This window comes from Kryptolebias marmoratus, linkage group LG7, assembly GCF_001649575.2.
Source record: "Kryptolebias marmoratus isolate JLee-2015 linkage group LG7, ASM164957v2, whole genome shotgun sequence".
NCBI classification, from domain to species: domain Eukaryota; kingdom Metazoa; phylum Chordata; class Actinopteri; order Cyprinodontiformes; family Rivulidae; genus Kryptolebias; species Kryptolebias marmoratus.
In genome coordinates this window covers 11,116,482-11,141,660 of record NC_051436.1, presented here as the reverse complement: position 1 = coordinate 11,141,660, position 25,179 = coordinate 11,116,482, and the positions used below count along the sequence as shown (strand labels likewise).

Here is a 25,179-nt window from a genome sequence, read left to right as displayed (position 1 = left end):
TTGCAGCCATTTTGAGGGACTGTTTTTGTGAAAGTGCTTTTCTGGTGGGACAAGGCCTCACCTTAAATCCTTATCATGTCATTAACAGCTGACAAATGCAATAGAGTCATAAAAAGACTAAACCTCCCCCAGTTGACTTTATTAACTGCATTAAGACCTTCGACACAACTGGGTTTTGTTCACATCCGTCACGTGGTCAAAGTGAGATCTGGAGCTGAGCGGGGCGGCGACCCGCCTCATGAGCCGGGCTGCAAATGGAGCGCATCCCTCCCCAAGTTCAACAAGCCGAGCCTCCAGCCGGAGCTGGGCCCAGCGTGTCTGACAGGGACCGGCCTCCTCCGCTCTGATTGGTCCAGCCGGCGGACCAATCAGAGACCGACGGGGCTCGCGGAAACCACCGCTGCGGACACGTGCAGCAGTTTGTACACAGGGTGAAGCTGCTCGGTGCCCGCCCATGCTTCACACGGCGGCTCCGCCCTCTCTCTCTGCCCGTCTTTGCCTGTTTAAATCGGTTCGGGTTGTTCTGTTGGATCCGCCCGGAGCCGCTAGTATTTCACCCGGAGGAGCCGACACATGTCCCCGCACGGAGCCGCGCCGCACCGGGAGTCCACCCGCACACCGCGGCGGGCAGCAGGCTCGTGTTGCTGTGAGTTTGTTGTGATTTTGTGTAGGAGTGTTTGAACCACCGGGGCTCGCAGCTTGTCCTCCATATAAGAAGAATTTCAGTGTTTGTGGACTAATGTACACTAAATAAACACACGTTTAGATTATGCACAAAGCCTGTTGCATGTTGTCATAGTAAGTGCAGCCTTGGCTGCAGAAATCTCTATTCTTATCCCTGAATAATAGGTTATTAATACATCCTGACCTGCAGCTTTTGTTGCTGTGACTCATTCCTACTATAGAAGCTTGAGAAAACTAGCAGATATTGCCCTCTCAGAGCTGCGTGCATGCTGTTTTTTATTTATAAATCTTGTTGCTTCAGCTCAAAGCCCTGTCATCCTATCATCTTTAGTTTCTTACATGTTGTTCAGGCCACACTTTTACTTGCTGCTTCATTTTCAAAGGCTGGACTGATCTAAAAAACAGCTGCGAGCAATCATGTCCCTTGGATTATTTGCTCTCTGATTGTTTGTTAATTATTACACTGTAATCTGAATCATTGCCACAGGAGGCAGATTTTCTGACCAACTGTTGGAGCTCTTTTGTTGGCAGGGGGTCTGGAAGGTTCTTGTTCTGTTCACGGATGGCTCCTGCACCTGTTTTTATTCCTGCACATTTCTGTCCCATGCAGACATTTAGTTCTTCACCTTTTTTTTATTTATAGTTTCAGCTCACATTGTTTCCACTTGCTCAGAGGATTACATAACCTAAAAAAAAAAAACAGTATTGATCTAGGAGGGAAAATGTGATAATTCACGTCTTGTTGTGCACGTCCAAGCGCGAAACAGAGTCAATACGCAGTGATTTAAGACTGAGAAAAGCAAGTGAGACACTGGAGCACTTTTTTTTTTTTTCCTCCCGGTTATCAGTTCAGAGCAAGGACGACCTGTAAACATGAGGGATGTTCTTGCCTGATTCTGTCCAGTTCTGGGGTGGGAAAAGGGCAGGATAACTCGGATGCACTGAGCTGTTAGTTGCCAGATCACAGCCAAACGTGGAAAACGGCCTTAATTGATCAGCAGCGTAAAACCGAGGAATGTATTTGACACATTCAACAGGCAGCTCAGGAGGAACATGAGTCACTTTGTCATTAACGGAACTGTTTGGAACAGAATCAGGTACATTTCGTTTTGAAAAACAGTGGGACTTTTATTCCTGCAGCACCCTGCGGTCAGCAGGTGTTTATTCCCGCACCAAGGCTGAGGCTAATTCACAGAATCTGAGAGCAGCAGAAAGCAGCGGGACGTTCTGAAGTCCTCCAGGCGTTTGGGTAGTGGTCCGGTTTCCTCCAAAGACCTCCTGAGTCTTTAATGTGCCCAAAACAGAAAACGGGATCTAATAAGAAACTCTCCCAGAAAGGAGACGCTTCAACACCAATGCACCAATTAATCGTCCGGAATCGACCGATTTATTTATTTATTTTTTTTATCTTGATCTGCGTGAGACAGACCAGCCAGTCAGACACTCAAAAACCCAAATTTTTAAATCCTAATTGGCTCACATTTGTCAAAAACATTTCTTTTTTTATAGTTCATGACTGCACTACATCTAAGCACTGATTTAGTCAAGCAGTACCTTGTCTTCTGGGTTGAAGTTTTAATGAATGAAAAAATTGGCTTTAAAGTTAGTTACTGATATCTGTAAGGTGGTCACTGTTTGGGTGTGCACGTGCTCGTGTTTGAGCTGGTTTTGTATCAGATGCAGCACACCTTTTACACTGCACTATGCCGATTAATCAGTCAGATATTTATCAATTTGATCGGCCGATATTTGTCACTTTTTAGATAATCAGCTGCCGCTCGTTCTTGTGCATACTCAACCGATTACCACAATTTAGTTTCTATTTAAGCAGGTTTCCAAGTTTTTTTTAAGAGTTGAAAAATTCATGGTAATTAAGGTTAAGCATCAAAGTTATATTTTGGCTAACTACATATTGGCCAGAATAATAAATAAGTTAATTGTCGTTTGCTCTTATTGTTCTGTAACTGATGCCATAGACCCATGTTGGTTTATTAAAACATAAACAAACATAATTTTCCTCTCTAAGGCTACCAATAAGAAACTGTAATGTTTTATGGAGGTATTTCTGCTGAGGCTCTCCTTATGCAAACTCCTGGCGAATTGTCTCCCAAATTCTGTGCGACCGTGTTGTTCAGCAAGTCTCCGAGTGAAAATTTGCATATTTCTTTGCAATTTTGTCTCCAGCAGTCGCAGCTCATTTAAAGAGAAATTGAAGCGAAACAGGAAAACTGATCAGTTCATCCGTACGCCTCAGTGAGTTTAGCATCCTGATCACACCCTCGCCATCATGTTCGTGTGTCCTCTGCAACCAGCTGGGCCACGGCGCGCGCAGCCCATCGTGCGCGAGTCTGCATCATCCATCTGAGCAAACATAATGCCGATTAGCATTTTAATACGACGGCGGGGCAGCTCGGTCGCACTGAACTCGAAATACCCAGGTACGGTCGTCATTAGTCGCACACACCTGTTACCTTTGTCAGCCTTTTTTCGGTCACTGCGTCAAGACCCGAGGGAGCACATTTAAACCCGTCCTGGACAAAGTCAGCAGTAAAGCACCTCTGCACACCTGTTCCAGACAGGGAAAAGGGAGCCTGTGGAGCTGCCAGGTGTATAAAATTGAGAGGATTGGCGACTTAGACGGAGCTTTTGTTGTCTTGGAGTCGCATCTGCAGCTCTTAAGGGATTAGCAGGTGTCATTTCCGCTCTAGAAATAAACAGCACTGGACTTTTACTTGCGTAGGTAGGGACTATAAATGTGCGCGAGGATAACCTACTCCTGATTACCAGAGATTTGTGTTTATTTTGACTGAGTAAAAGGGGACTGCTCTGACGACCGGAGTAATTTTGGCTTTAGTGCACCTCCTTTTATATTCAGATGTATACGCACTTGCAGCATGCAAATAGGACCTGCAGATTAGTCATTCTGTGCACAACACAAGGTGTTTTTTTTTTTCCTTGTATGTGTAGATAATCTGTGGCTCGGCCTGAAACACCCACACTCTCTTACATGCAGAGAAAACATTTCATGGCCATGTTCAGGTTTTCTTTGAAGGCCAGCAAGATAAACCGATGAACACTTTTTTTTTTTTGTCTATTTAAAACTTTAGCTCTTCAGAGGCTTCATGGTGTTTGCAGATTTCTAAAGCTGCTTCTTCCTCTGTTTCTTTCTTCTTTTTTTTTAATTTTAGGTGGCCTTTAGCACCGAGAGCAACGCATCTCTGAGAAGACCGGAGCAGGAGTTAAAGGAGTTTTTTTTCTGGTTTTGTTTTGTTTTTTCCTCTGCTCTCGCCAAGAGCTGGTTTTCTCACGCTGCCTCGCCATCGCTCGTCCCATCTGTTCGAGCGCTTCTGCCAAGCCTGTTTCATAACAAGGAGTTCATCTGTTGTCTGCGCGACTTTGAGTGACACTTTTTCTCCACATAATCAAAAACAACACTCTGCTGGCTTTTAGAGATTTAAAAAAAAAAAACATCCAAACAGGGGGAGTCACAGTTTCTGACTCCTAAACCAAAAATCTGTTTGGGTTTTTCCTTTCTTCTTACCTGGAGCCACCAACTATGTTACACTTGTATGTACACAGTAGTCCCACCTAAGTTCGAGTTGCTCCAGTCTAGCCGTCCGGTCATTCAACATTATTATGAGTTATGACAACTCCACGTCAACGCCCAGCAGCAGTACTCGGGTGCGAGAGGCCGGGGCCAACGAGAAGAAGGACCAGCAGCCAGAGTCGCAGCAGGTAAATGCGCAGAAGCCCAGCTGCGACCAGTCCGACGTCACCCGCCATGAGCAGGGGAACTCGGCCGGAGGGGGGTCGTCATCGCCCGCGGCGGGCTCGGGATCCGGAAGCCTGTCCGGAGACCAGAGAGGGACGAACTCGGACGACACGGACGGGCTGTCCAGCGGGAACGACTCCGGCGAGAGGGACAGCGAGGGCGGGATGAAGAGGGGGAGCGCGTCCTGCGGACACCAGTCCACGCGCAGCTCCCACAGTCACAGCTCCTCCAACGGGAAGGACTCCGGCGTGATGCTGGAGACCACGGAGAGCAACAAGAGGTAGGAGGAGAACAGCTGCGTGCGCTTCTCATGCTTTCTTAGAGCTCTCCTGACTCGTTCAGGCACTTCAGACCTTTTTAAGATTGATGTTCTGTTTGTGCAGCTGCAAAAGGAAATCCTTCGAGAAGTTGTAGCTTGACACCTTCGATTCAAACAGCAGTCAAATATCACTGATTTAAAGGAGCATTCCTCTAATTATCAGTTGTTATCGACTTCAGCTTCCCACAACCCATCGCAAGAGACCTTAGCAAACTCAAAATTGGCTATAACTTCACCAATTTAACAGATATTTGCTCAAACTTAGTGTGGTAGTTGAGTCATCCCCAACTTCTACTAAAAGCGCCAACTGATCACACGAGGTCTGTTTGGAGTAACAGAGTTATTCACAACACATACTTTGTGTGACATCTTGCGATATCGCACAAGATGTCAAAATATGTTTCTTTGTTGTTTTTTTTTTTTCCCAGAGTTTAAACCGGCTCCAACTCTGTCATTTCTCTTAGTCTAAAACTCTGGTATGAAAGGTGCGGATGACATTCACCTTTTTAAACCTCTAAATTTCAGTGCAGAAACACTCAAACCTTCACTGTTTTTACCAGTGGAGCTCAGTCTTCTTCTGACTGGCGTCAAATATTCAAACCGATGCCCTCCGTGGTGAATATGACATCGTTGTACTTCCTGTGTTTAATAATCTCAGCCGCGATTGACACTTCTGCGAAAATGTTTCGAGTCTTTTGAGCTAATGTTTTTATCATAACATCAGCTGCTGCTTGCTGCACAGATACCTTCAGCTGATTCCAGGAAACTCGTGTCATTTTTCCACCAAATTTCTCCGAGTTAGTAATAATAAAAGCATCGACAGCGCTGTGCCAAAGATGTTAATCACCGTGATTCTTTTTTTTGTTTTTGTTTCATGTCCACAGAGTCAGACTTTCTGGTAGCACTTTAAATTGGTCTTTGTTAATAGTTTTTCAGACTTTCTGAAGGTTTTGTGTCGACACAGCATTGGTTCATGTCTTGAGTGTAGGAATGATTTATAGTTAAGTGGCTTAAAAGCAAAAATAAAAAGAATATTCCTTAGAAAATGGTCAGGTACTGGGTGGAAACGGCAGCCTTCAGAACGACCTTCAGAAAGCCTGTACAGAACTTGATGAAGACGATCTAGATGTTGATGTCTTTACCATCACTTAATCTGTATTCTCCCTACTTCTTTTTTTTTTTTTTTTTTTTTTTAAATCATCCAGCTCCAACTTCCAGAGCCTGTCGCCTCCCAACAGCTCTCTGGCCTACAGCCTGCTGTCGAACAGCTCCGAGCACGACCCCCCCTCCACCTCCGGCTGGAGCAGCGACCAGTCGGCGAGGCTCCAGACTCAGAAAGAGCTGATGAAGGCCATCAAGGAGCTGAAGGTCCGCCTGCCACCTGAGCGCAAAGCCAAGGGCCACTCCAGCACCTTGAGTGCTCTCAAATACGCTCTTCAGTGTGTAAGACAAGTCCGAGGTGAGGGGAAATACGGCTGGGAACGTTTCTGACGGAGGACATTGTTTCTTTAATGATGAGACGGGACAGTTTCTGGATAGCTCCCTAACCCAGACATGTGAAATGTTTGCAGCCAACAGGGAGTACTACCACCAGTGGAGCGTGGAGGAGTGTCATGGCTGCAGTCTGGACTTGTCCACCTTCACCATCGAGGAGCTCGACAACATCACTTCAGAGTACACCCTCAAAAACACGGTAAAAACCGGCTTAAAGCTACCAGTTTGAAGGATTTTAATTGAGAGAAAGTTCAAAAGTCAAACATGTCTTGTCTTTCTCCTTTAGGACACGTTCTCCATGGCCGTGTCGTTCTTGTCGGGGAGGGTCGTTTACGTCTCCCCCCAGTGTTCGTCCCTGCTGCGCTGTAAGCCCGAGTGTCTCCAGGGGACGATGTTTTCTGAGCTTTTGGCTCCACAGGACGTCAGCACCTTCTACAGCGGCACAGCCCCCTGCCGCCTGCCCCACTGGGCCTCCTGCATCGGCTCAGGTGAGCTGATTCACGACTGAATTTGTTTAATTATTAGATTTTTCTTTAAATATATCACTGTCCCCGTTCTGTTCCTTAGTCTCTGGTAACATTCAACATGGAGGGCGTTGCCCATACTCTGACAGTAAAGCTAAGCCCATCCATGAACATAGTTTTCACTTAATTATCCTTTCAAAATAAACTACGATGTCAGAAAGACTTTAAGAGGTGGGGATGGGTGGTAGGTGTTATGTCGAGAAAAGCATTCTGACTAGAAAATTACAGTTAGGAAACAACTTGGTGAGAAAAAAAAACAAAACAAACTCTGACGCATCCCTGACTGAAACTGGAGAGATGAACAACATTAGGAGCTGTGATGTGAAATGCGACTGAACTCCGTCCTCCCCTCCAGCCTCTCCTGTCGACTGCACCCAGGAGAAGTCGATGTTCTGCCGGATCAGCGCCGACCGGGCGCAGGGCGGAGAGATGCGCTACTACCCGTTTCGCCTCACGCCCTACCAGCTCACCCTGAGGGACTCTGACGCCGCGGAGCCGCAGCCCTGCTGCCTGCTCATCGCAGAGCGAGTTCACTCTGGATACGAAGGTATTTGACACCGTTCACTTTTACATTTAAACAAATAGTTTACATACATGACTAAACAGGACATTAAAACACACAGAACTGTTCAGATGTCGGCAGTAACAGTCCACTAATAAGAAGCAAAAAAAACTGAAGACCTGTCTGTATATTTGGCTCAGATTTACCCCGAGGACTCTGATAGATGGGTGCATAAATGTTCATGATTCAAGGCTTTGACTCAATCCGTTCCTCTGCAAGAACAACAAGCAACATGTTCACATTAAATATGATATTTGTGATATTTGTTTGAAAGGAACCTGTAAGAAATCTGCTAAATAAAATGATTTCAAGCAATTATTCGGCTCTTTAGAAGATGAACAGTTAATACCTTACCTGTTATAGATAGCTCTTAGTACAACCTCACTTTGGAGGAATAGTTTGATTTGGCAGGATTGATGAGCTAACGGCTAATCTGAGCAAGACCACGACTAAAGTGGATTGTTGTGACACAAAAAACAAAACTCCAATCTCAAAAGCGTCATTGTGGTTGCACAATTATTTAGAGGTTTCTATGGTTGGATGTAGCAGCTAGCTGTGGGTTTTTTGTGCAGCTGGATGGAATTTCAAAATATTCCTATTGGATTAACCGAGTAATGCAAAACTGACAACAGCATAAAAGTTTATAAACTACTATAAATTGTTTCAAATTTGATTTGTTTAAGGCAATCCACTTTGGTCTTTGCTGTTCTCAAACTAGCCATTAGCTCGTCAGTGTGGTCAGAGTTAAACTCTGTTTCTCCAAACTGAGCTTGTTAAACCGGCTGCCTCCAACAGGTAAGATATTAACTGTTCATAGCCTTTCCATAGATGCCAACTACCTCTTTAGTTCATTTGTATTCGTACACAGGACAATTCAAGATGCTTTCCAGATTCAGGGAAATCCATTAAAAGGAGAAATTACATTCAAAAGATTATTATAATATACATTTAACAGTAATATGTTGTTTTAAACAGCTAAAATGTAGTTAAATTAAGCGATAAAGCTGCAGTAAGCAGTCTTATCTTCAGGCCCGATTTTAAGAAGTGGAGCACAGAAACTAAATGCCGTCCCTTCTCGTTTAGTTCTGGTCCGCTAACTTTTAGCACGTATTAATGTTTACTATGTGTTAGGTGCTGTGGTTCAGTAGGGAGACAAAACAAGATGTGCAGACAAAACTGTGTGAGGACATCTGGTTCTCGGACTCAGAGGTCCAAAGTCTCTGTAAACATCCGAGAGTCCCACTTTGACTAAATCTTAGAGGAGGGTAGACGGTGTTTATGTGTGTTTCTAACACAAAGGGGACGACAGGCTGCCTCACAGGAGTGGCGTGAAGGACCATGTTCTTCTGAATATGCATTAAATACACACCATCAGCGCGGCTTTCATGCAAATGAACCTTGAACATGCTGCAAATACAAGGATCTGACTGATTTGGTCAGGCGAACTGAAGTCACAAATGTGCTTTTCATCTTATTTATTTATTTATTTATTTTCCTCTCTTTGTTTCTCTCTGTGCCCGTCAGCTCCTCGTATCCCCCCAGACAAGAGGATCTTCACCACCAGTCACACTCCCAGCTGCCTCTTCCAGGAAGTCGACGAGAGGTGGGTGACCCCGTCTTTGTCGCCGCTGTGCTCCCGTCTGGCAGCAGAGTCACTCGGTTCAGTCGCAGCAGCGACTTTATTCTGGTGTTTGTGTTTTGACAAGATTAAGTTAACACGGATAAAACTCTGGTTTGTCAGATTATGTAACTCTTCACTCGTCTCCTCTGTAAATGTGTCATTCGGTGTGTTTTTTTCAGGGCAGTGCCTCTGCTGGGCTACCTGCCCCAGGACCTGGTGGGGACCCCCATCCTGCTCTACATCCACCCAGAGGACCGGCCCATGATGGTGGCCATTCACGAAAAGAGTGAGTCTGTTCATCTGCACAAACCGTTGGCCTGTTGCCCGTTTTATTCTCCTTCTAAGGAGCCATCACTTTGCTGTGACGGTCTTAATTGTCGGTTCTTTGGGCTTAAAGCTCGAAACACATTTAAATGAACTTTTTAAGCACTTTGCTGTTAGCAGCTGATCAAAAACACCATCTCTGTTCTCGAGTTGAAGCTGTAACGCTTCCTGGCGTCTGTTTCCAGTCTTTCAGTTTGCAGGGCAGCCGTTCGATTACTCGCCGCTGCGGATGTGTGCCCGCAACGGCGAATACCTGACCATCGACACCAGCTGGTCTTCCTTTGTCAACCCCTGGAGCAGAAAGGTGGCGTTCGTTGTTGGGCGCCACAAAGTCCGGACGTAAGCTTTTTCATATTTATCAGAGAAACGTGATTTGTTTTTTACCTATTAGCAAAAGTTGAGATACATTAAACAGATTACAGATGTTTATATATATATATATATATATAATGTAACTCCTCAGAAGACAACAAACAAAACAACATATTTGTATTTGTGTCAGTAAAATAAATTACACGTGAGATTTTAAATGTTTTGAGAGCTAGAATGCCCCAAAATGGGATTCAGCCCATTCCGAGTTTCACCGGAGTGCTCCGTGTTTTTAGGAGCCCTCTGAATGAAGACGTGTTCACCCCCCCGATGGGCTGCGAGAGCCGGGTGACCACGCCCGACATCGTCCAGCTGAGCGAGGGGCTCCAGCGGCTCCCTGGGCTCCCGCCGCTCCCACCAGCAGCACCTCAGCGCCTCGGCCGCCTCCTCCAGCGACAGCAACGGCCCTGCTGTGGAGGAAGCCGTCGCCACGGTGTCTGCGCACAAACCCGTGAGTCCCGATGCCGATCTGCTTTTCGTACGACAAACACGGCAGGTTCGGACGAGCCATTCGTGTCCTTCAGCGTAAAGTTAATGGATGCATTTTTTTATTTTTATTTCCAGATGACGTTCCAGCAAATCTGCAAAGACGTTCACATGGTGAAGACCAATGGGCAGCAGGTTTTCATCGAGTCCCGCAACCGTCCACCACCGAGGAAAAACACCAACACAGGTGAGATGAAAGGACAGTTGGCTGGAGTTCTGTTTCTTGTTTTTCATAGATCTGAAGTTACACGAAAACAAACAGACTTCAAACGCTCGGCGTCTTTCTGTCGGTTCAAAGCAAACTCGATGTCCAGCTTTTAACGTTCCCCCTCCCGTGTTCCCATCAAGGCGCAGCAGGAATCAGAACCATCAACAGCGATCCGATCAAAAGTCTGATAGCGGACTTGACACAACCGCCCAAAGCTTTGGTTCCGGCCCCGCTTGCGCAGAAGGAGCCCTCAACTGGATACTCCTACCAGCAGATCAACTGTCTGGACAGCATCATCAGGTCCGTGCGCCAGACTGAAGCCCTTTCTGTCCAGTCCTTTGTGAACATTTAATTCAGTTGTTTGTTTGTTTTTTCTTCTTGTTTCACGCAGATATTTGGAGAGCTGTAACATTCCTAACACCGTCAAAAGGAAGTGTGGCTCCTCCTCCTGCACGGCCTCCTCCACGTCCGATGACGACAAGCAGCCCGACGCCAGCGGCAACGGCAAAGGTACCCAAGTTGTGGCATTTGTTCTTTAATAAAGTGTTATCAAAAATAATTAGGTGGTCAAAACTAATGACCCACACATGCAATCCAAATAATGTGAGCTCATGAGTTTGCACATTTCTAAGATCACTAACAAAGCTGTGTTTCTGTGAACTGTGATGATGATGTCTCTTCAGGTGGTTCAGTTAACCTCGTAGGTGAACCACCTCCTCTGCCTCCTCTGACCATGGCCTCCAAGGCAGAGAGTGTAGCCTCAGTTACGTCTCAGTGTAGCTTCAGCAGCACCATCGTCCATGTAGGAGACAAGAAGCCTCCCGAGTCAGGTGGGCACCGTCAACACTCTTACTCTCCGCAGGTCCATGGTTGGAAAATGAAGATCTTTGGTTTTTTTTTTTGTTTTTTCTAATTAAGCTTTCTAACCTTATTACACAGTCTGATCACGAAAAGAACAAGTTTATTACTTAAAGGCCCTGTCTACACTGCTCCAGAAATTCTTATAAATAGATTTTTTTACCCAGTCTACTTTATTCTAACAAAAAGGCTGTAACACCCATGCTGCACCACAAGGGGGCTAGACCATCAATATTAACAAAATACTTAAAATGAGCTTAGTTTGGCTAAAGATCCTACCTAAATGATTTTTTTTTCCTTTAATATTGTTTCTGGTTTCCGCTTAGTTATCAACTAATCAAAGTTTAATAACAGAATCGGGATGAAGCGAATAACCTTGAAGATCGGCCCAATTGTTGTTTTGGTTTCTACGGGGGCAAAGTGACAGGGGGCCTGCACAAAAATAGGTTGTGACGCAGCCGTTTCTGAAAACCTACGTATTTGGAGGTGGAGGCGCTGAGGGTGATGCCAGAAGAAATATACGTTCAAACACATAGCTTCAGAAATAATGAAATTAAACAAATTTATTTATTATTACTTATGTACGAGTACACACACACATATGGCTCTCAACACCCCTCAACTAGAACATGTTCCCATGACTAAAAATTAAGTTTTTAAAAAATCTATACTTCAGAAAAGCGTAATGAAAAACTAAAACCTGTATTTGTGAAAGTAATAGAGCAGCAAACAAAGCAGAAAACCGGTTTATATATAAACACACGTGTATACCGTATTTTCCGTACTATAAGGCGCACTTAAAAGCCGTCAATTTTCTCAAAAAACAACAGAGCACCTTATATTTGTAAGAAGTCGTGATGTTTTAGTCCGACTTTGGTGAAACTACAGAGCTGCACCGCTCGCAGCATCAAGGCTCAGTTATAGTCATGCAGGGCTCCGCCCATGGCGAGCGGTAGAGGAGTTTATACTTGACGCTTACGGCGGTGCAGTATCTTCCCGTGGGTTTTGAACAGTTTGATTATCTTTGTGATCTCTCATAGAGGGATCATATAAATGCTGATACAGGCGAACCAGCTCCGCTAGAGCAGCGAAATCCTCCATTTTAAATGGAGTGCGGTCCGCTCAAAGTTACAAAAATTGGGAGGTGCACAATGCGCCTTATAGTCCGGTGCGTCTTATATATGACAAAAAGTTCAAAAATGGACCGTTCATTGACAGTGCGCCCTATATTGCAGAAAATACGGTATATATTTATCTGGAGTTGTGTGGACGGGGCCAAATTGACCTTCTTGAAATGTAATGTTTAATGAAACTGCAGATGGTGGGTGAACTCATTCTGTTTTTCATCAGATTAGCAGCTTTTCCAGCTCTTTTGGTCCTTAATCCCATTTTGACTGTTTACATTTTAATGTGTTTCTTTTTTAAAATCAGTTCAAGTCCTGCGGTAGTAAAGAAAAACTCCATACATATAACATTATTTATGTTTGTAATCTTTGAAGGGTGTTTTTTTGTTTTTTAAGTAGTTAGTCCTTTTTGAGCCAAAAGTGGAAAAATGTTTGCCTCCATCTCCTTAATATTATGAATCAGAGTGAAAACCGCTCCGATTTGGGTTTTTTTAACGTTTAAACACGACTGTCTTTGGAAGACCAAGACATGACAGTGCCCACTTAAAAATGGCATCGAGGAGGAACTTGTTTTTTGGGTAGACACTACTAGACAATAATATCTGTGTAAACTTTTCTCTTTGGGTATTTCCTTCTAAATCTGTCACATTCTGGTTAAAATTTGTCATTTTGCTCAATTAGAGCAAAAGTTTTAGACTGTTACTCTTAGACAAAAAGCATCTTGATTTATAGAAATGAGTACAGAACGAGCAGCCTGAGTGGGGGAAAAATAAAAGTTAAACGAGTTGGTACAGCAGGAAAAACACCTACTTATTTTATCCTGATTTATAGACTCAGTCGAGTTGAATTTTTCTATGACTGATGCAAGGTATTCAGTAACAGAGCTCTGATGTTTTTACTGCAGTTTGTGTTAAAGCTTGTATCTCTGGGACTGACGCTGTTGGCAACAAGTTGGAGACGCAAAGTTACGAGAAATTACAAAACTTTCTAAACTGTTCATATCTGCCCCTACCCCAGGGTTGGAATGACCCTGATTGGTCCTTACAAGACCTTTGCTTATGTGTGTAACTGCAAATAAAGCCCAACACTCCTGAGAATGAGTCCCAAATTACATCTAATCAGGTTTCAGTTTGATCAGATTTGATTCTCTCTTTTTGTCTCCAATCGGTCACAGTTTGGTTTCAGAGATTTCTAACTTGTATGAGTCGTTTTATTACATGATGTTAATCATTATTGTTTTTGTTTCAAGTTACTTATTAAAAGTCCACCATGATGATAACACAATGTTGATGAAGTTTAGACTCGTAGGTCCTGCAGCACGTGTGTCGTGTCTCTGAGTACTCGGTGTGTTTTCAGCTTTTAAAGACTGTCAGATTGTCTTAAATGTTTTCTTGTCCAAAGCAACAGCAGCTAATCGTGCACGTGTGCCAGCACAAGTATTTGTAGAGGCAAAGATTTTAGCTTAATGCGAAGGTAGAACAAAACCAGTTAACCAGGAGAAAATGAACGAAGATGCCTAAATGTTACGTTTTGTTTTTGACACTCGGTCGTTCTTTGTCTTCCGTCAGACATCATCATGGAGGACGCTCCAACCACTCCAACCCTGGCCCCTCCTCCAGCTACAACACCGACCCCTCCCACCGCCACCCTGACTCCTCTCACATGTGCTCCAGCGCCGCCCGCTAACACCGCCTTTACCCCGTCTTCCCTCCCTCCCCCACCGCCACCTCCTCCTCCTCCTCAGGCTCAAGCCAGTCAGTCAGAGAGAGACAGCTGGAGAAGTGGAGGAGGAGGAGGAGCCAGCCGGCTAGGACTGACCAAGGAGGTGCTGTCCGCCCACACTCAGCAGGAGGAGCAGGCGTTCCTCGAACGCTTCAAGGATCTCAGCAAGCTGCGCGTCTTGGACCAGACGACGTCTTCGACTGTGCACTGCCCCACCCCGGCTGCTCTGTCCCGAGGTCAAATACAAACACGCTCACACCCAAACTCTGCTCGTTAATAATCACTGTTAATAACTAAAGAAGTAGGCTTTTCTGCAGCGTGACGCCCGAGTGCTGAATCTGCTGAAACTGAGCTGTTAGTTCCAAAACGAAGCAGAACACTAGCTACAAGCTAAAATACGCAAAATGTTAGTTAAAAGCTTAAAATGGCAAACACTAGGTCAAAGCTCATTGTATCAAAAAGTTACTGAAAAGCTAAAAGTAGCAAAATGGAAGCTAGAAGCCAGAAGTAGCATAAGACTAGCTAAATGTAGTAAAAAGCTTAAGTAGCAACAGGGTGGCTAATAGCGAACGCTAAAAGTAGAAAAATTGTAGCTAAAAGCAGCAAAAGGCTAATTAAAAATATCAAAATCTTATCTTAAAGTTAAAGTAGTAAAAGTGTAGCTAAGATCTAAAACTAACAAAAGGCTAACTAAAAGCTGAAAATATCAAAGGGTTAGCTAAAAGCTAAATGTAGAAAAAATGGCATCATTAGAGAACAATGTTTTTGAAGGAATTGAGATCTTGGTGTAATTAAACGTAAATCATTTGAAAAGTTTGAAAGTTACAAACAACAAAAGTCACCCATCTCCTGAACGAGCTGAACATTTAGCTATATGAAAGACTACAGTAGCTAAAAGTACTAATAGATGTAGTTAGAAGTAATAGATGTAGTTAGAAAACCATTAAATAAATAAACAGGAAAACAATCATGATTTCTGACTAAGGAACAGAAAGTTGAAACACTACAAAGAATCTTTAAATGTGATGTTATGAGCTGACTGATGTGAAAAACTAAACCTGGTGTTGTTGTCTCTCCTCAGGAGTTCGCTGTTCTCGGGATTACCCGGCTGCAGGAGGAAGCACCGGTCACAGACGGGGCCGCGGTGGAAAGAGACTCAAGCACCAGGAGTCGTCGGACCAGCACAGCTCATTAGGCCTGAACGGGAACCGTCAGGACCCCCGAGCCACTGCGGTCCCCGTGTCGCTCGGCGGGCCCCTCGGAGCGCCCACAAACTCCTCCTCCTGGCCCTCTGTGGGCTCCCAGGCCAGCATTCCCTCCGCCCCCTTCGCCCCCGGTATGCTTCCAATCTACCCCGTCTATCCGCCGCTCGCGCAGCCCCTCCCCGTCCCTGTCCCCGTCCACGACCCGTCGCGTTTCCCCCCGACCCAGATGGTACCTCCCATGATGGCCCTGGTTCTGCCCAACTACATGTTCCCCCAGATGGGGGCGCCCATTTCTCAGCCCGGACAGTTCTACAATCCCAACTTCAATTACTTCGGCATCCCCCCGGTCCCTGTCCCCTCCGTGTCCAACCCAGTCCCCGTCCCGGGCACGTGCGCCCCGTCCCGCAGCAGCACGCCGCAGTCCTTCACTCAGACGCCCGCAGACCGCGACGGGGCCGAGTCCCCCCTCTTCCAGTCCCGCTGCTCCTCACCCCTCAACCTGCTGCAGCTGGAGGAGCCACCTAGCAGCCGCCTGGAGGTCGCCGCGGCGCTGGTGACATCACAGCAGGCCCCGCCTTCTGCACAGGGCGGGGCCACTGGGGGCCAGAACCCAGCCAATCAGAGGAGCTCTGATGGTACCTCCAAGGAGGCTGAGAATGTAAGTGATTTTTGCCTTTGTATGGTTTTCACAGTCTGTTAACAAAATATCTCCTGAACCAGTGGATGGATTTTAATGACACTTATTGTAATCATTGTACGTTGGAACCAGTCCAGTTCAAGATGGCTGCCACAGCTAATCAACCTTAGCAGACAAAAAAATAGTTCTGATTCAGTCAGTTTTACAGATACTGAGTTAAAAGCTGAGAGTCATACACAGCACGTACTCTGAGCGCTAACTGACTGTCTTTCCAGGAGCTGCACCCTTTTCATTTCTCAAAACTTAGTTTCAAACTCGTGCAAGAAAGTCGGCGGGCGATATTGATTCCTTTTTAATACAATAAATTCATTAATTTGTCTCACTCAGGCTGAAGCGATCGAGTCCAACCAGGATGCCATGTCCACCTCCAGCGACCTGCTGGACCTGCTGCTGCAGGAAGACTCGCGCTCAGGCACCGGCTCGGCCGCCTCCGGCTCTGGGTCCTCAGGCACCAGGTCCTCGGGTTCGGGCTCCGGCTCCAACGGCTGCAGCTCCTCGGGCACCAGCGGCACCAGTCAGTAGATTTTTAATTTTTGTTTTGTTGTTGTTTCTGTTCCTCCACACACACCACGATGGACGTTAAGAGACAGTTTCTGTCAAAGCGGTCTTCACAGGTCACAGAACAGTCATTTCTGTGCTAAATCACATCCGTATTTCCAGTCAGTCAGTTTGACAACAAGAACGTTACATAAACCATTACATAAACAGCCCGACGCTCTTTGTTGTTGATGCTTTGAGTGAGTTTTTTATACTTAGGGTCTGGGCTCTGTCTGTCCAGATGTCATGTAAACGGTTTCATAACCACTTCATGTGTCGGTGGTCTATTTTGGAGAAGGTGGGGTTCTGCCGACAGCAGCTTTTTACTGCTGACTGATGCTTGTTTTTCTGTAACCTCAGTCTTTGATTTTTAAACTTGAACAAGGTAATCTGACCCGCTTGACTTGAAACAAAAAAAAATTGAACATTTTCAGCAGCGTTTTTGACTCTAAGGGCGGGACTCTTGATGTTAAATGTTTTTTTTGTCCCGTTGCAACACAAAGCGGGGGCTTGGAAATGCTCTCCGTCCGTCCTTGAACTTGAAAAATAAGCGACACGCCGACTTCCATTTTGGTGCATAGATGTGTCTAGACACGAGTCCCTGTCGAAATTTGGGTTGCCACGTCAAAAAACCAAGATGGCCACCGCAGAGTTAACCACCCTCTGGCTCCACCCGCTGCGCCTGGTGAGGGGATAAAATTGCCCCCTCCGCTCGCCAGGATACGTCCGTTCGCGCCGCCTCGGACAGCGAATTATCGCCACAGTAAGGTAAATATATCCTCCCTCCAAATCTTTCTGGACAAAGCTGTAAAGTAAGACTTCATCCTTGGTGAGAAACTTTCTCTGAACTCAGTTTCAGTCGATCTGAAACACTCAAACATCCCGATCAGCTGAACGCCATCATGTCTGAGCGTCTCTATTGATGCTCATTCTAACGGTTTAATCACCTCCTCACCAAATCACCAAGTTCTCCATCAGCACGCCCACGAGTCGTCTGTTTAAATCAGGTGTTTTAAAGCAAGAATGTCTAAAACATGCAGGAGATCAGCCCCCGAGGGACAGAGTTTGACTCGTGTGCTTTAGTTCTTGGAATCAAACATTCAGAAATATTTAAAACAACACAGTTTGACACACTAAAAAGCATTTTAGCACCAGTGAGGTGATTCTAAAAGAACTATTTTAGCTGCTAACTTGACATTCAGTCGATCAGCTAAAGGATGAAGCATGTCTGGTTTTTCAGATGCAGCTCATCTGATAGAATTAGTGTTCTTTATTATTTTTTGAAGCACTCACTTGATAATATGTTACTAACTGGACAGAGAATGGATGAAAAAACAGCTGAAGTCCAAAGGAGAACTTTGTCAAACCTTCCTTTTAACAATTACAAGAAAGTCTGGCTGCTTGGGGACGAGGATGACTCGAGACTTTTGCACAGAGCTGCAGCTCCTGGTGACATCAGCACCTTCTCACAGTCCTTGGTGGGTCAGTCTGCCACAAACAGGAAGTACTGAGACAGCGTTCTGATTTGTCTGTAGGCGCAGAAAGACGAGCGCGATGAACCCACGACTCTTTAGGTTTTTAGCACCAGTTAATCTTTTCCGTCTGGTTCTCCCTTCGGAACATCTTCACAGCTTTTTCTCCGGATCTAGTTCCGCTGCTTCTTTTTCGGGGTTTTTCCCCGTTCTCATTTCCGACACACACAGACCGAACAAACCCCCCCGTTTCCTTTTCTGTGCGTCTCTGACGAGCGTTTCCGTTTCATTTTCAGTAAAGCTGCACCTGTGGTTTTCTTTTTGTTTCTTTGATTGTTGTTTTTGGTCACACGCCTGCGGCACAAACTAAGTTTTTTTTGTTTTTTTTCTGCAGATATCTTAGTTTTAGGGGAAACCGCTACCATTCATAGTTACATCAGACGCGTGTTTAATTTGTTTTATGAGGATCGTACAGTAAATAAATAACATTTACAGACCTGTCAGAAAGAGGCACCTGGGTCCTTTTGGTTTCATATACACACACACACACACTACACATTAAATTAATTAACGTAAAATCTGTGTATCTGAGTCAAACAGAATGATTCAGTTTTCTAGTGATTAATGAGATTCTGATTTTTAACATATTTGTTCATAATGTCAGATAGATCAAATTTATTTTCAGCCTTTCTAGTGTTATCTGACTTTTATACATCAGTTTATGACATGAAAACACTTTTTTTTCTGTTCAAAACTGACTATATTGTGTTTACATTCATTGTAGGTTTTACAAGTAGAAGTTTTAAATTGAATGTGAACTTATTGAAGTTTTAAAAAACTAAACATTTGGACACAAAGCGGTGTTAATGGACCAGCAGCCGTGTTTCGTTCCAACTCAGTGAACCTAACTTTAAGGTTTTAACTGTGTCGTCCCCCTCAGGCAGCAGCCAGGGCAGCCACACCAGCAAGTACTTCGGCAGCATCGACTCGTCGGAGAACGACCACTCCCGCAAGCAGCCAGCAGGGGGCAGCAGCGGCGGGGGCGACGGCGGCGAGGAGCAGTTCATCAAGTGCGTCCTGCAGGACCCCATCTGGCTGCTGATGGCCAACACGGACAACAAGGTCATGATGACGTACCAGCTTCCTGTCAGGTACGAGCGGAGCTTTAAGTAAAATCTATTAATGTAGGAGGAACAAATCCTAAATAAAACTACAAGTATTTATTAGTCATTTAAATGCCTATAAAACATTGTTACGTCAAGATATTGCAAGTATCATTTTAAGTATAAAATAAAAATGTGACTAAAAAGACCCTTTAATCATATCAGGTCTGGTTAAAAATCTATTTCAGACATCAGTAACTGGAGATATGTTGTTATTTGTGATGAAACTGATGGGACGACACTTTAAAATAAAACATTTAATGGAAGTTATTACCTGTAACAGCTGCAAGGTAAATATGTGAAATGTTAGTTTCTCATGAGAGTTTAATTACAGATATCTGTAATAAATATTCAGTCTAAATATTAAATGTTAAAAGCCATTTAATCTTGTTTTGAAGCGTTTTGGATATCTTATTTTGTTTTATGAATACAGTTTCAGTTGTGGAGACCTTGAAGTGTAATATTTACCGTTAGAAATGTTTTAGATACTTAAATTAAAACTTGTAAGAATGTCCCGTTGAAAAGAAGGTGGTTAAAGACAGAAGTGTGGTTTGATTATATGAAACAATGGCCTGCCATCGTTGAATACTTTGGCGCATTCTAACCAGCCTGTAGCCACGTTGTGACAGAAAGCTCCTTAACGCTGACCCTCCTGTCCTGCGTGTGAACAACAGGGACATGGAGACGGTGCTGCAGAAGGACCGCGAGGCCCTGAGGAGCCTGCAGAAACACCAGCCTCGCTTCACAGACGACCAGAAGAAGGAGCTGAGCCAGGTCCACCCCTGGATCCGGACGGGTCGCCTGCCACGGGCCATCAACATCTCTGTGAGCCGCGCCGCTAAATGCTACGGTACATTCACGCCGCCGCCCTCAGAACTGAAAATAACCCCGCACCCCTCCGCTTTCTCTGTGGTTTCAGGGCTGCGCCGGCTGCAAGTGTCCCCCCTCGGTGCCTCCAGCCACCCCGTTCGACGTGGAGATCCACGAGATGGAGCTGTGCACCGTGCTGAAGGCTCAGGAGGAGGGCGCCGGCCCCGCCGAGAGGAACCTCCCAGAGACGGCCATGAACGACGTTCGGCCAGAGGACGAAGACGAGGAGGAGGAGGAGGACGAGGAGGTGCAGGTGCGAAAGCAGGAAACACAAGAGGACGGCGGAGACGCGAGAGCCGAGAAGCAGAGCGTGATCTCAGAGACGGTCGAGGAAAAAACCGAGACTTAAAATTTAAGAAAGAAAAGAGAGAAAACACGCTCGGGTTCATCGCGACCCTTTCTGCCGATCCGCAGGAAAACACGCGCACCTTCCAGGACTTTCCGAGCTCGGAACGCTGACAGAAGGAAAACAAAACAAAAAACAAATAATCAGCTCCGCCGGGGACTTTAAGGCGCACGCTGATCCGAGCAGCCGCCGCTCGCCGCTCAGCAGGCGGGACGTTCGAGTCGAACGCTTCGGGCTCGTTGTATAAAAACCACCAGATGTAAACGCACTCAGTTTTAGAGAGTGATTTAGTGTTTTCCTCCCTTGTTGTCGTCCTTTTTAGATGTATTTATTTGAGCTGTAAAGTTAATCAAAGGACGAGTTTGATTGTGTCAGGAGGACGAAACGTCTCCACAGAAAGATGTGATTTTCTTCAGATTGATTGTTTCTGGGATCCTTAACTCCTGTAAAGATAAATAAAATAGATTTTGTAAAAAAAAAAAAAAGAAACACAAAAATCAAATAAATACAAAGCTACTTTTACATAAAAAAGGAAAATTTGCAGTAAGAGTCAGGTAATTTTTATGCATATTTTTTTTTACACTTTTATCCCTTTAAAAACGGGGAAAATGCCCTAAAATGAATCAGCACTGTAAAAAAAAAGTTAATTTTATGTTGTTTTTATTAATTAGAAAAACTAAACAATCAGATGACTGGTTCGGGAACAGAAAGTGTATTTTTTTGCACACCGGAGTCCGGTGGTTTGAGTCCACGTTCACTTCCTGTCGCACTTTGGCTCTCGCCGATCGATCAGCAGTGGAAAAAAAAAAAGAAAGCATCACAGACAGTATTTTATTTTGGAGCCGTCGGAGGAATTTAGTGGGCTTCTCTTGGTTACTCGTGGGTTTTAAGGAAGAAAAAAAAAAAAAAAAGTTGGACACTACTCCGAAAAGCCCTAAAAGACTAGAAAATGTTTACTATCTTCTTCTTCTTCTCCTGTCTGTGGCACCGATCTGGTCGTGTGATGTCCTCCGCTTCGTGGCGTCTGCGACAGCTTCTTCGTACTTTTTGTGAAGCTCTTTGTACAAAAATAAAAAAAAGGTGACAATAAAATGTCTTGAACGGTCTTAAAACACAAAGCTTGGTTTCTTTCTTTCCTCCACCTCCTCCCTTCCTCCTCCAGCTCAGTCTTCGACGTCTCCTTGCCGTCTATTTTTGCCGGTCGGGCGTTTCGCAACAGTTGGCGGCGAGTACACAGAAAGCGTCCAGAACGGACTGGAGGAAAAAGGAGCAGATCGGGGCCGGCTGCTTTCCTTCCCCGACCGCAGCCTCCTTCTGTTCAGCTGTGGTTTGAACCCAGAGGGATCGCCGCAGGCTAAAAAAGACAAAGGCATGCCTCCGCTCAGACAAACGCAGAGGCCATCGCACATTACGGTCGTCGTGACGACGGCAACGATTGGGACAGGTGTGGATCAAACTGTCAGACGGCTATAACCCTAATAAACTCGCTTTAAATAAACAGAAATGTACTTTTACAGTAATGATAGGTGTCTGTGTGCCCAAACAAAACATATTTTAACGGATAATTTCTTTTCAAACCTTCTAGGATTCCTGTCTGCTTTCTGCTTTGGGCCGTTTACCTTTAATTTGAACCGGTTTCCCTTTATTCTGTGCAAAGGGATCTAATCGTTGTAATTAACCAACACTTAAACCAAAAAACACAGCTGGTCCACAGCTGCGCTTAAAGCTCTATTAAAAAAAAGCTAAACTTAGCATGCTAACGCCCTCACAGTGACAATTAGAGGCTAATTAGCTTTATACACTGTAAACTTTGTTTCTTTTTTTAACTTAGTGAAATATTTAAAGTTTGTAGTCTAAGCTAAAGTGAGAAAGCATTAAAGTAGATATATTTGAAATAAACATTTTCAGCTTGCTGTGTTTAAAGGTCTTTGAAGGGTACTCGGCTAATGTTAGCGTGCTTACTCTCTTACAGTGACAAGCTAACAGAGGCTAATTAGCTTTATACACCGTAAATGTTTTTTCCTTTTTCTAACTTGGTAGAATATTTAAAGTTTATAAACTAAACAAAAGTGAGAAAACATAAAAGAAGTTATAATTGAAAAAACAAAAACATTTTCAGCCTACTGTGTTTAAAGATCTTTCGAGGGTACTCGGCTAATGTTAGCATGCTAACTCTTACAGTGATGAGCTAACAGAGGCTAATTAGCATTATACACTCTAAACACCTTTCTTTCTTCTTAGTAGAATATTTTAAAGTTGGTCTAAACTAAAGTGAACAAATTAAGAGAAGTTACATTTACATTTTCACAACTCCTGCTCACAGGAGAGTTTTTTTTTTTTAAATCTTAAAGATGGCTGTGTCTTAAAATCCCAGCAGATCAGCAGTTCCTGAAACACCAACAACTACACCACCTTCAGAGTCACTCAAACCTTTCTTCCTCATTCTGATGCCGTTTGAACTTCAGCAGGTCGTCTTCACCACGTCTACACGCCCGAATGAGTTGCTGCCGTGTGATTGGCTGATTAGCTCCCTGTGTTGGCAAGTAGTTAAGCGGGTAATAATGGGATCGGTTAATCCATCCATCTGTTTTCTTTTACCCGCTTCTCGTTTTCGGGTCGTGGGGAGCTGCTGCTGGAGAGGCTGGGGGGGGGTCGCAAAGTCCACCGCAGTAGGTTTAATTTACCAAACCTGTCAGAAAACAAAGAACTCCTGATACTAAACGTCACATAGAGTCGGTGTTTGTTTAGGTGTTCAGGTTTGCATTAAAGAAGCGAAAAGAGGACCAAACATCCTCTCAATAGGAGCCTCGCTTGTTGCTGGCGTGGGTTTGGTTTACTCCGACTCCCTCCATCCTCCCCTCTCGTCTCCCCTCCCTTTTTCCAAACTTTAACACCTCTCCACGCCTCCGCCCCGAAACAGCTCCCTCCTTCCCCATCTCCTCCTCCTCCTCTCCCGTCGTTCCTGATACAGGGAGAGGACAGCAGGATGGAGGACCGGGTGTGGACGGCAGGCCTTCTCATCATCGCTTTGACCTTCGGACAGGCTGGCGCTCAGAATCAGACGAACGGCACTGACTTGAGGTAAGGTGTGTCTGCGGGAGAGCGGTTTGCTTGGATGCGCTCAAACTGGAGAGCTGTGGGGTTTTTTTCCAGTTTTTTTACGTCCACATCTGTGAGCGTGCGTCCCTCTCCTGATTGCTGTGTTTCAATCACTGAAATAGGAGGTTTCGGTATCGGGGAGACGCGGTCGGCATCCCATAAACACACAGAGACACGCGGGCGGACGCCTTGCTGGAACTGATGTGGCGATTAAGGCGAGCAGGCGTACAATAGCCCCTTTTGAGGGAAAGAAAACACGAGATAATCCACGTCTTTGTGAGCTGAGTTTGAAATTTTTGCTTTTTTTTTGTTTTGTTTTGTTTGCCCAGTCGTTTTATTGAGCGCTCTGTGTGTGCGCAGTTTACTCTGCGAAACAAACAAATACCTGTGGCCTGCCCAGCTCCAGAGGGTCTGAAGGGAGGGACTCCCAACCGCTGGGATGTTCCCGGCCAAAATGTGGCCCCGGACGAGGACCGCAACAGAGCTCAGACTCCTAACGAGAGGATCGTTTCAGGGGGGGAAAAAAAACAAAAAACAGTGGGAGGTTTGAAGCCGACTCTGCAGGAGTCGACGTTCGGATCGGCAGCCAAATGAAAAGCCGAAGCCGCTTTGATGTGTGTTTATCTGAAAGTGGCTGTAGCCTCTCATGGTGCCTATTAGCTGCAGCTAAGTGTGTCTCCTGACAGCGTTCTTGTGGCACCGTCTGCACACGGCTGTATATTGACAGTCCTGCTGCTTAAAAACAAACAAAAAAAAAAAACACTTTTTCCTCACAAGATGGTGGCCTTAATGCACACAGGCTGCCACTGTAGTTTTCAGTGGGTATTGAACTCTGTTTGTGTAGTTTTACCTCACTTTACTTCAGTCAAGCTGGCAACACAGCGAACCCACTGCAGTTTTCTCCTCTTATTTGAATCTTTTTTATGTTTTCAGGCCAATGTTCCCCTGCGGAGGCCACCTGGTGACCGACTCCGGCATCGTGGCCAGTGAGGGCTTCCCGAATTACTACAAACCCAACAGTAAATGCACCTGGTACATCACTGTGAGTCACGCTAACCAGTCCCTTTCTGTTTCGGAGGCAGCGAGAAGGTCGAGCGTTTAAAGGGGGGGGTTCCCGTGTTCCCTCACGTCGCGTGTGGGTTCTATTTCATTTCAGTGAACCTGTAACCATGTGACTACAACCCTCGGGTCAGGAGCATTATGCCAAATTAATCACACCTGTGGGTGCGCGTCCCATCCTATATGAATGAGGCGCGTGCACACACTCACCCTCTTTCTATCCTCCTGGTCACTGAGAGCTTGTGCCGGTTTGTGTTGGTTTTTCACCATTTACTCACGTTTAAGCGCTGATTTGGGCTGCTGGTTTTCCCTGGCACCCCTCTGGCGTTCCGTGAGTCTTCGACTGTTGTTTGTGAGTATTTTCCACTCCCGTTTTTCTCCTGGACCAACTTTTTCCGAGGCTGTTTGTAGCCTCTGTGTTTTGTTGTGCTAACGTTGCTCTACTCATAGTAGAAGCTGCGTCGTGCCACTAAGGGTGCGCCTTCGCCGCCCCTGGCCGGGAGTGGTATTGCAATTGTGTATTGAGGTTTGCTCTTCTCATTCTTTGATTAATGAGCAATGTTTCATACATGTTTTGATCGTGTTTTTTGATTGATTAATTATTTTTCTCTTTGTTTGCTAAGGCAACAGGGGAAAAAGAGAAGAGCCCAAAAAAAAAAAAAAA

At 45.1% G+C, this 25,179-nt stretch overlaps 2 protein-coding genes across 4 annotated transcripts in view; both read left to right on the top strand.

The window, feature by feature from the left end:
- Positions 1-504: 504 nt before the first annotated feature.
- Positions 505-21,323, top strand: LOC108241809 (period circadian protein homolog 1-like). Its single transcript, XM_037976545.1, is given in 21 exon segments — positions 505-646; positions 3,873-4,736; positions 5,981-6,234; positions 6,347-6,468; positions 6,556-6,757; positions 7,149-7,340; positions 8,880-8,958; positions 9,156-9,262; positions 9,486-9,639; positions 9,906-9,989; positions 9,991-10,120; positions 10,234-10,342; positions 10,504-10,663; positions 10,755-10,873; positions 11,047-11,193; positions 13,914-14,303; positions 15,149-15,930; positions 16,297-16,483; positions 18,919-19,129; positions 19,816-19,966; positions 20,061-21,323. Coding segments are annotated over 20 exon segments (4,296 nt in total). The 5' UTR covers positions 505-646; positions 3,873-4,320; the 3' UTR covers positions 20,361-21,323.
- A 1,959-nt stretch (positions 21,324-23,282) lies between these two features.
- LOC108241788 (procollagen C-endopeptidase enhancer 2) overlaps positions 23,283-25,179 on the top strand; it is a 17,152-nt gene continuing 15,255 nt past the window's right edge. For 2 of the 3 annotated variants that reach the window (XM_037976546.1, XM_037976547.1), the window contains exons 1-2: positions 23,423-23,438; positions 24,390-24,498. Coding sequence is in view for 1 of the 3 variants with exons in the window: in XM_017426212.3 (XP_017281701.1) it covers positions 23,344-23,438; positions 24,390-24,498 (204 nt within the window). In the remaining 2 variants the exon portion in view is untranslated. Of the gene's footprint in view, positions 23,439-24,389; positions 24,499-25,179 lie in introns of all 3 variants that reach the window. The other variant, XM_017426212.3, reaches the window with a different exon arrangement.